The following is an 11,200-nucleotide window of genomic DNA, read 5'->3' on the forward strand; positions in this document are numbered from 1 at the left end:
CACCACACACATCAAGTTGTTCACCTCTGCAGGTAATAATAATGAGATGATCATCTCCTGTAGTATTTAATTAGAAATGTTGCAGTTAATTGATTTCTTCGATAGGTTAATTAAGAAATAATGAGGACCAGGTTGCAGTGGAAGGTGCCAGTGAGAAGTTTTGAGTCCCTCCTGGAAGATGTGTCTGTTGGCTGCTCCCCGAGCCGGCCAGGGGATAATACCGAGGTTGTGTCACCCATGTCCTGAACCCACCCTTAAGCTTGGGCACCGCTCGGTTCCTTCCGTTTTTGCTTCTTGCTCATTTTTCCGCTCTGCATCCCTGCGTGTGGCCAGGCGTGGGCAGACGCCCGGGTCCCGGCAGGACAGGCAGCAGGTCACCCCGTTTGCTGCCCGTCTCGGCGCCGCACATCGTTGGGCTGCAGGGTGACCCGGCCGATGCCACCCTGGGACGAGCGACGCTAGTGGTTATCTCAGGGTTATACCAACGCCACGTAGCCGAGAGACGTAGCGTCACCCCCGCTTCGGTCGGACCCTCTCGAAGGGCTGTGATGGAGATCCGGAGCCTGGGGTGACCTTCAGCCGCCCAGGGGGAGTGCGGGGGCTGCCGGCGCGTTGCGGTGAGACCCCAACAACCTTTGAGCGAAGCTCTTCAGGGTACAGATAAACTCACCCAAGAAGCTGGCCTGGCTCCGAGAGCGTTCCCGGTGTCGGATGTGCGGACGATGGAGGCTTGAAGATGCCCTGGTGGTGGTAGATGCCCCCAGCCCCGGGTGTCTCCCCGGGTCGCTTTAGGAAACCTCCACTTTCGGCTTGCTTTTCCCTTTTTTACGGTTTATTTCGCATCCAGCATCCTCAGCTGCCCCTCCTCACGCAGCCGCCCTCCGGCACCCGATCCGAATGCACCTTACAACCGCGTTGGTGGCAATTCCCTCGGGACGCGGAGGAAGGGGTCGCCCGCCAGCACCGCCACGTCTTCCAGCGGTCCCTCCGCCGGCCCCCCGCGGGCGCGCGTACCCCTGCCGCCTCGGGCAGCCTTGCCGCGCGCGCCGACTCTTTTTAACCTTCTCGATAGCGTTATCGACCGCCACGTTTTGTGTAACACTCGGACCTGTCTGGAATAAAAGAGTTTAAAGACTCTGCGGCGTGCTCCGACCTCCGTGCGGCTGCTTAATGTGGGCGATGAGGCGGCCGTCGGGATTTAAAGGTCTCGACTAGAAAGACGAGTTTCTTACGGGCTGGTTTTCGAGGGGAGAAGCTGCCGGGGACGGGGCTTTTCCCTGCAGCATGAGGGGCTGTGGGGAGGGGGCTTTCCCAATAGCAGGAACTATTGTGTTTGTGTGTGTGTGTGTAATATAATAATAATATAGTATATATCGTAATAATTATAATCTATTACATAAAATATATAGATGTAATAAAATATGTAGTTATATATAATACACATTAGAAAATACAGTATGTACGCACATTATACTCACAAATATGTGTATATACTGTGTGTATATGCTGTTAAAATATATATCATGATATATATGAAATATACATGGTACAATATATATACACATTATATAGACCTATGGGTATATATTGGGCACGTGTATGTATGTCTATAACGTGTGTATATATGGTACACCTTATATATAATTATTACATTTCTGTGTATATATATTTATATATGATTATTATAAGTGCTCTTTCCCCCAGACTCCAGCGAGGCGTGGGAAGCACGCCCAGCCACCGTCCCTCGCGACCCCCTGCCCAAGCCCCTCGCTGCTGGGGGTCCCTTCGCCAGCCCCTGGCACCCTGTGTCCCGGGGGGAGCCCCGGGGGGGCACTCCCGGGGGCGGGGGCGAAGCAGAGCTGGTTGGAGCCGCTCCCCGACATTCAATCCCCGGCGCAGGTGTGAAGCTGCCGGCCCCGAAGCCGCCGCATACCTCTCATACCTGCGGCCACCCTGGCGGTGGCCCCGCTCCGCCGGGGACCCCCGAGGGAGACCCACGGCCATCCTCGTCCCCCCAACACCCACCGCGACGGGGCCACCGCGCTTCTCCTGGCTCCATCGCTCCCGTGGGATCCATCCCCAAGAAAGACACCCCCCCCCGCCGGCGTCCCCACGGCCATTCGACCGGCGAGGGGAGAGGGGGACGGTCCCCTTGTCCCCTCTTCCACCAAGGCAACCAGACAGGTTTCCAGCGCATTTTGCTTTTTATTACCACGCAGTAACACACGCTACAGCTGCTGACTACCTACGACAGGGAACGCACGCACACAGGCACCAAAATAAAAGAATAAATTAAAACAAAACTGTGTAAAAAAAAACCACAACAGAGAAAAGGAGGAAGGCAAAAAAAAAAAAAAAAAAAAAAAAAAAGGAAAATGAAGAAGTGGTTGGGTACACTGAGCTTCTAGGTAGGACGTTTTTATTTGATCTCATGGCTGACGGACGGCTTCCAGCGCGGAGGAGGATGCGCGGTCGCGTCCCGGGGCCGCGGGCGCCCTGGCAGCCTCCTCTTCCTCCTCGGCTCAGCGGCGGGAGCTTCCCGAAAAGCACCTCCGAGGGATGCCCCGGGCGGCGAGGGGGGACGGGGTGCGGGTCCCCGGTCAGGCCAGGCGCCCCGGAGGAAAGGCAGCGGGCGGCGGCGGCGGCTTCGGCAACGTCCCTAGAGTTCGTTTGGTGATGCCGCCTGTGTCCCCCCTTCCTCCCCCGGGTTCCTCTCCATGGTGGCTGCACCAGGAGCCTGTCCCTGCCTTAGTCGTTGGAGGTGACGTCGATGTCTTCTCCGCTCGACTGCTTGGTGGCGAGGCGCCATCGGTTGATGTGGTGGGAACCTTTCTTCTTCTGGTCCGTGTCAGGTCCTTCCTCCTCCAGCTTCTGCCGTTTGTATTTCGTCCTCCTGTTCTGGAACCACACTTTTACCTGGGCGAGAGGGAGAGACGGGCGCTCGCGGAGGTCCCGGCACGGCCGGCCCCGGCGAGGGATGGTGCTGCAGCCAGGCAGCAAACTCAGTTTTCCTCGGAGACCAGCAAAAAAGAAGTCCCTGTCGCCCCAGGAGCGCTCCCACAGCCACCCCGCCCTGCCTCGGTTTCCCTTCCGTCTGCGGTGCGGTGGGATGGGGGGGCACATGGGTGCCGGGTGCGGGGTGCTGCCGCCTCCTGGCTCCACTTTCCTGCACATCCCGGCCTTGGAGAAAGCCGAGGGTGGGTGAGGGGCTCTGGACCACACCTCGGGCGTGGGGCCGGTGGGCACACGAGACCCTCCTTGCAGTGCCGCGACCCGGTGCCCATCGCCGGTCGGCACAGCACAGCGAGGGCAGCTAAACCCGGCCCCGTTTCATCCCGTCGCTGGTGTCCGGATGCCCCGGGCACAGCGGCTGTGGCTCCGATGACCACGTGGGACGACGCGCAGAGCCATTCCCACACCTCCAGTGGGGACCTGTGTCCCAGGGCCGGGGTGGCAGCGTTAGGCTCGGGCTGGGCTGTGTATAACCAAGTAGCTAATTATAGAGAGATTATAATTACAGTTATAGATAATTAATATACCACATCTAGGGTTTGGGAAACCTTTTCCACCACGATGGTGTCAAACACCATCCCAGGAGCCCGGAGAGGCAGCGGGGTCTCCAGCCTTGGAGATAACACCCTCCTCACCCGCCCGAGGCCCCCAGCATCCCGCTCCAACCCCGCGCACCCCGGACGCCAGCGCCGGGAGCATGACCTGTGGCGGGGGCTGGAGACGGCAGCACGGACACGGCGGTCAGTTTGGGATGCTGCAGGCACCCAGACGGCTGGTGATGGCAGGACACTGTGCAGGCAGGGATCTGGGATGCTGCAGGCAGGGATGCGGGATGCTGGACCTGGGGGTGCAGGATGCTGCAGCAAAGGATGTGGGATGCTGCAGGCAGAGATGTGGGATGCTGCAGGCAGGGGTGCAGGATGCTGCAGGCAGGGATGGGGGATGCTGCAGGCAGGGATGGGGGATGCTGCAGGCAGGGATGTGGGATGCTGCAGGCAGGGGTGCGGGATGCTGCAGGCAGGGATGTGGGGTGCTGCAGGCAGAGATGCGGGATGCTGCAGGCAGGGATGCGGGGTGCTGCAGGCAGGGATGTGGGGTGCTGCAGGCAGGGATGCGGGATGCTGCAGGCAGGGATGCGGGGTGCTGCAGGCAGGGATGCGGGATGCTGCAGGCAGGGATGCAGGATGCTGGACATGGGGGTGCCGGATGCTGCAGCAAGGGATGCGGGATGCTGCAGGCAGGGATGCAGGATGCTGCAGGCAGGGATGCAGGATGCTGGACATGGGGGTGCGGGATGCTGCAGGCAGGGATGTGGGATGCTGGACATAGGGGTGTGGGATGCTGCAGTCAGGGATGCGGGAAGCTGCAGGCAGGGATGTGGGATGCTGGACATAGGGGTGTGGGATGCTGCAGGCAGGGATGCGGGATGCTGCCCGGCTTCCCAGGCCCCGCAGGACACTAGGTGCCGCTGCTCGGCCGCCGCTGCCAGCCCGGCACAGGCCAGGCTGAAGCATTTACCCACTTGCCAGCGGCGCGGTGCCCGCAGCCCCTCCAGCAGCCGCTGCCGCACCTCATCCCCCGGGACCGTCGCCCCGTTCTCCTTCAGCATTAACTGCAGGCAGCGCCGGCTCTCTGCTCTGGAGCCCTTCGCGGCACGGCGAGGCGCAGCGTTCACACCTCGCTGCCTTCCCCGGGTGAGCGAAACCCTTGCAGGGTGCCGTGCAGCCGGCGCGGTACGAGCCCTTGACTTTAAGCCGTGCTTAGTCTATTGAAACAGCTGCTTTATGGCACCGGTGTATGTTATAACCCCCCCGCCCCGGGCTCGAACCATTTGCTTTCCTAGCTTTGGGGCGTTTCTGGAACAATACTGAGCTGGCGCCTTTCATTCAACGGCTGCGAAGCACTTTGCAAACTTTAATTAAAGCTCTCAGCCCTCTGGGAGCGGGGAAGTTGCCTTATCCCTAAATCATAGAAGGGGAAACTAAGGCATAAAGCAATTAAGATGCTTGAGGGAGGTTCTGTGGAAATCGAGGCGGGTGTGAAGCCACAGTGAAGCCTTTCCTCCCCAGCTCGGTGCAGCGCAGAGAAACCCACCGGGGTACGGCCGTCTCCTGCGGGATGAGGCTCCCCTGTGCTTCCCGGCTGTTTTGGCTGTGGGAATGGGGAAGTTTCCAGGCTGGATGGACTCCCTGACCCCTCTGATACCGTATCCCTCGCTCCAACAGGCCAGAAGCCACAATGAGGGAAGTGTGAGAACCTCACAGTGGGCAACTGGAGGATAAGCTGCCCCCTGCGATGCCTCATCCTGACTCCAAGAGTAATTGGTTTAAACCCCCAAGCTCAGGGGTTTTATCCCTTCCCAAACCCTCGCTGCATTAACCGTTGTCACGCCGGGTGTTTGTGCATCCGACCGGTGTGACGCTCCCGGGTCCCTGCGCAGCCGCTCCCCGGGCTGGCTCTGCCCTCCAGGGCCACCGGTGTCCCTGCCCTCCTGCTGCGGGATGGGAACGGTCCCTGGGCGGCTCCTGCGTCCCGGTCCTGCCTCTAGACACGGCTCCGTCCCACCGTGCAACACCCTGCGGGCCGGCGGGTCCACCGAGAAATCACGGTCTGCTTCGGGCGTGCCGACAGCACCCAGAGAAGCAGCTCTGCCCGGAAGGTGATGTTGCCATCACCAAGCTGGGGACGTTTAAAATCCGGTGGCTTCATGTGTGACTCCCCTGGACAACGGCCCTGTGACCCAAACCCTGCTGAAGGCCGAGGGCACGGCGATGGGTCTGGGCACTGACCGAGAGGGACGGGCCCCGCTGCCCCTTGGGGCCAGGCGCAGCGACACCGCTTGTGCCGCGCTGTCACCCGGGGGTGCCACCGCCTGGACGGGCCGCGGAGCTCCCCAGGCATCAGCGCTGCAGCCTCGCCTGCGCCTGCAGTCCCAGCCGGGCCTTTTCTTCTAAAAGCACCCCAAAACTTTTAAGAACTTGTTTTTGGGGATGGTCCTCAGCAGGGGATCACCGCCAGCCCCAGCAGGCTCGGCCCTGGCAGCGCACAGGGTACCCGGCACGCCCGGCTTTGCGGCGCGGCGGCTCTCCGGCGGTATCTGGGACGCGCATCTTTCTCCTCCCGTGACTCCCAGGCATTCGCTCGGTTAATTATTACCGCTCCCTCCAGAGCGTCCGCGATGCCCGGCCGGCCCTGACCCACCGGCTGAGGCTGCTGTGCCACCATCCCTGCACGCACCATGCCGGGAGGGGATGCTGGGATAGACGGCGTCTCCGTAATCACCCCGAAATTGGGAGTGGATGCTGGGATAGACGGCGTCTCCGCAGCCACCCCAAACCTCCTGCTGGCAGGAGCCAGCGTGCGGCCTTCGCTTTGGGAAGGCAGATTTGAGACCCCGGGCGGGGGCAGCGCCGTGTGCCGCCGGGGATGGAGAGGCTCTGCTGGGGAGATCCGGGCTGCGTCGTGCAAAATTAACTCGGGGAAGTTCTTTCCCAGCCCAGCGCGCTCCCCCGGGCAGCGAAGCGACCCGGCGCCGGCGGCGATGGGCACCGCGGCGCGACCGCCTGCGTCGCCCGGCCCGGCAGGACCACAGAGCGGTACCGCCACCGCCTCCCCGCTCCCCACCTCCCCGGCACAGACCCCCCGCCCCGGCGCACCCGCGCTGCCCGGCACCGCCGCGGCGCGCCGACCGCCGGGCTCCTCACGCCAGCCGGCTCGCGCACACCGCGGGTCCCCCGCCGCGTCGCCCCGGCCCCCGCTAGCCCCGCGGGCGGCTCCCCTCGCGCAGGCCGCCGCGCGGAGCCCTCCCTCCGCGACTCCGGCCTCCTCCCACCTACGGAGCGCTCGCGCGTGCTCCGGGGCCCCGTGCTGCCGCCGGGTTTTCTCCCATTCCCTTTTTTCGTTGTTGTTATTGTCGCACGGGCCTGTCTCAGCCCAGACTCGTGCAGCTCCTTGGCAGGAGAAAGGATGGGAAGGGGTTAAACACCTCCACCCTTCCCCACCCTGTATCCCAAGGCATTTCCAGGTACCGGTACCCTTTTCACCTTCCTCCTGGGCCGCTCCAGGTGCTGCTTCCCGGCCGGGGGACGGGAGCGGGCGCGGCCCAAAGGGCAAAGCTTCCCTTTCCAGGCGAAAAAGCAGCTGGGACACAGGGCCAGGCACAGCCATAACCGACAGCCCCTCCTCGGAGCGGCTAAACCCACCGGAAAATAATGAAGTGCACACACCCGTGGGTTTGGGTGTGGGGCTGGGTGTCTGCCGTGGGTGAAAACACGCCTGTGTCACCCAGCGTCACACCGGGGACTCGTGTCACCGAGGACAGGGACTGGTTTTCCACGGGAGGTTTGCGTGCATGTAGGAGTTGTTACTGGATTATTATTAATATTAATACACAATATTTATAATAATAATAATAATAACAATAATAATAACGCCTGCTTTTGGCACAGCCACCGGCCAGGCTGGCTCTCCCACCCTGCCAGTCCCGGTACCTTGATGCCCATCCCATACCACATCCCTCTGCACACTGGAGTTACTTCCCTCCAGGTAATTAAAAGAAGATTTTTTTAAAAATATTATTCTTCTAAAGCCACAAAACCAAAAGGGAAAAAGTCTTCCCTGCCGCCCCACAGGCCCCCCTGCCAACCGCGGCTGCCTTCGGGGACACTTTGCTGCTGCCTCGGGGACTCGCTGCCGGTCCCGGTCCCGAGCCCGACGCTCTTTCCCCGCGAATGCCTCCCGCCCTGCCCCGCACTCGCTCCCTGCCCGCAGGTGATGAATTACCCTGCACCGAGCGGCTGCCGCAGCTTTCCAAAGACATGGAAATACCGTACTGCAAAATATGCCACAGTGCATTAAGGAAAAAAAAAAAAACAAACAACAAAAATTTTAAAAAATCTATATTGCCTCTTCCCGTTTCTAAATGTCCACCCGGATTTAGGGACGGATGCCTCTGCTTTTTCCCGATAAATTGCATTATTGCGTTTAGGCTCAGGGCAGCGATGCAAAATTTGAGCTCCGCCTCGGGCATCCCGCAGCTGCCCTTTCCGCCTGGGCAAGTTGCTGTTTGTTCTTTGACCTTTTGGGTATTTTTTTTTTTCCCTTTAACATCATTTTCAGTGCTGAGAGGTGACGGAAGCAGCAAGGAAAGGACCTGAGCCGGGCTGACAGCTACTGCCGTGCCCTGCGAGCCGCGGGGTGGGGGGGTCGGGACAGCACCCGCATCAGGGTACAAACGGCCTCTGGATTTTGTGGGCTCCGTCCATCCTCCCCGATACCGGCACCTGCGGTTTCCCGCTGTCCCCGCCACAGTGACCTTTTCTTCCCAGTAACTTCCCTCTTGCAGACATGTATTTGGAGGTTTTGCTTGGCAGAGCCTGGACGAGGATGAGCCAGGCGGCTACCGGGAACACCTAGGGCTCCAGCTTTATTTTCCAATTGAATTAAAAGATAAAAATTAAATTAATTCAGAACAGAGGCCAAACTACCTAGCCAGAATTTGGAGAAAACTTTCTCCACCAACTCACTTACAGAATATGATGGGAAATAGCATACCTTCGCCTGGAGTGTTTGGGAGTAGCTGCTCACCAGGACAGCGGGCTTGGACACGCACAGAGATGCTCAGCCCCGACTCCCCTGTTTCCCCCAGCACCGTACGCTTTTCCGTTTCATCCCTACGGTCCTCCTGGGTCTCATCGTTTCTAAACGCCTGTGACATGTCTTTTCTAAAGAACAGAAACTTGCAGCTGAAATAAATGCCCTTCGGCAGGCACCCGTCTTTGCACCCATCCTGACTTTCGGGCACCGGGGTGTTTGTGTGCAGAAGCAAAGCAGCACAACTGAGGGGCCTTTATGCAGCTCTCGGGGAAGGGTCTCCTGTTGCTGCTCCTTTTTTATCCGGATTTTTAAAACCCTATATTGCTCTCGGGAAAAACACCCTAAGCAAGTAAGAAATAACACCGGAAAACCGCTCCGGAGAGCGGCACGACGCGAGACCTGCATTCCCAGCCTCAAGCCCTGCCGGGGACAACCAGAACGATCAAACGCTGTGGAAAAACCCAACCAAACAAACGCCCCCCCCGAGCCCACATGAATCCGCACAGTTTGGCTGCGGTTTCCACGCGGGATTCCCGAACGGACCCAGCTGGGATTTAGAGCGCAGCCTGAGACCTGCATGAGGTTGGCACCATCTCTGCCGGCCGATGCCGAGCTGCTCCCGCTGGCAGGCAGATGGACGGACGGACGGTGGGACTGACGGCCGTGGGATGGGCGAGTGGGAGGCTGCCCGGGGGTACCTGGGTCTCGGAGAGGCTGAGGCTGCTGGCCAGCTGCTTGCGCTCGGCGCCCACCACGTAGTGGTTCTTCTCGAAGGCCCGCTCCAGCCGCAGGAGCTGCGACGGCGAGAAGGCGGTGCGGATGCGCTTGGGTTTCCGGGCGAAGGGGCCGTGGAGGAGCAGGCTCTCCTGGGACACCTCGCTCCCTGCAGACAGAGAGCGGAGTCAGGGTCCCACGCCGGCACCCCTGGCACCCCGGCACCCCCCAGCCCCGCAGGTCCCCTCTGCGGGAGTGAGGGGGATGTTGGGGAGACCCGCTCGCCCTGTGACACGGCGAGGACAGACGAGGGAGTACTGGGGGGGCCCGGGCACCTTCCATGCCCCCAGATTGTGGCACTCAACCCCCCTGAGCACCACGGTGCCGTGGCTGGGCTCCCTCCTGGGCTGCCCTCGGTCCCATGGATGCGGGTGGGGAAGGGAAAGGAGAGAGAAAGAAAGAGAGAGAGAAAGGGGGAGGCAGAGAAAAAACAGAGAGAAAGAAGGAAAAAGTAGATATAAAAGAGGAGAAAGACAGCCTGAGAAAGTGATGGGAAAAAAAAAGAGACAGAACAGGAGAAGTAGAAAGAAGGAAAAGAAGGAAAAGAAGGAAAAGAAGGAAAGAGAAAAATAAGAAAGAGAAAAATAAGAAAGAGAAAAATAAGAAAGAAAGAAAAACCAGAAGAAAAAGAAAGTGAAAGGGAGAAGGAAAAAAGAGAGAAGGAAAGTCGGAAAGCAAGAAAGAAAAAGGAAGAGAAGGAAAGAAAGGAAGAAAGGAAGAGGGAAGAAAGAAAGAGAGAAAGAAAATAAAGAAGAAAAGAAAGAAAGATGGAAGGAAGAGTAAGGCAAGGTAGAAAGAAACGAAAGAAGGAGAAAAAAAAAAAAAGGAAAAAGAAACGGCAAGGCGGCATTGGCGCGAAGGGCCGGCGGACGGGCAGCGGGCCGGCTGCGGGCCCTGGCCGGGAGCGGCGCCGGGCCGGGACCCCCCGGAGCCGCTGCCGGGGCGGCCGGTCGGGGCGGCGGGGCCGGGCCGGAGCCGTGTCCCGGGGCCGGTGCCCTGGGCGCCGCCGGCAGCGGCCGCGATTCCCGGCGGAGTCGCCGCAGCCCGGAGCCAGACGAGCGGCTGGTGCCGAGCAGATAACCCTAAGGCGGGGTGCGCGGCCCGGGACCCCCGGACCCCCGGGCACGGCGGCAGGGCAGCGGGGACGGGGATGGCGAGGGAAGGGAAAGGGGAGAGGAAAGGGGAGAGGAAAGGGGAGAGGAAAGGGGAGGAGAAGGGGAGAGGAAAGGAGAGAGGGAAAGGAAAGGGGAAAGGAAAGGGGAAAGGAAAGGGGAAAGGAAAGGGGAAAGGAAAGGGGAAAGGAAAGGGGAAAGAAAGAGGAAAGGAAGAGGAAAGGAAAGGAAAGGAAAGAAGGAGAAAGGAAAGGAAAGGAAAGGAAAGAAAGGAAAGGAAAGGAAAGGAAAGAAAGGGGAAAGGAAAGGAAAGGAAAGGAAAGGAAAGGAAAGGAAAGGAAAAGAAAGGAAAGGAAAGGAAAGGAAAGGAAAGGAAAGAAAGGAAAGGAAAGGAAAGGAGAAAGGAGAAAGGAAAAGAATAGAGACAGAGTCAGAAAAAGAGAAGAAAGAGAAAGAGAAGGACAGAAGGAGGGAAGGAAGAGAAGGAACAGAGCAAAAGCTATAAGCCCAAAACAGCATCTCGCTGCGCAGCCGAGACCCGCCGCAATCTTCCCCGCCGCTCCCGAGGGGGAGACACCCAAACTCCGGGCTCCGCCGGGCCGCGGGGCCGCCGGCCCACCGCCGCGGGCACCGGCACCGCTACCGCCCGAGGCACCGGGCGTGCAAAGGCACCGGGCGCTCGGCACCGCTGTGCGCGCCGGCACGGC

The 11,200-nt window shown here is 59.9% G+C and overlaps 1 protein-coding gene across 1 annotated transcript in view; it reads right to left on the minus strand.

The window, feature by feature from the left end:
* Window positions 1-1,723: 1,723 nt before the first annotated feature.
* The window catches only part of LOC309404463 (homeobox protein EMX1-like), a gene marked incomplete at its 5' end in the record, with an annotated part of 11,770 nt that continues 2,293 nt past the window's right edge, over window positions 1,724-11,200 (minus strand). The window contains 2 exons of the mRNA XM_081998933.1: window positions 1,724-2,916; window positions 9,306-9,490. Coding sequence (XP_081855059.1) covers window positions 2,749-2,916; window positions 9,306-9,490 — 353 coding nt within the window. The 3' untranslated portion in view covers window positions 1,724-2,748. The remainder of the gene's footprint in view (window positions 2,917-9,305; window positions 9,491-11,200) is intronic.

This window comes from Phaethon aethereus (genome assembly GCF_964289735.1).
Source record: "Phaethon aethereus genome assembly, chromosome: 4".
Classification (NCBI taxonomy): domain Eukaryota; kingdom Metazoa; phylum Chordata; class Aves; order Phaethontiformes; family Phaethontidae; genus Phaethon; species Phaethon aethereus.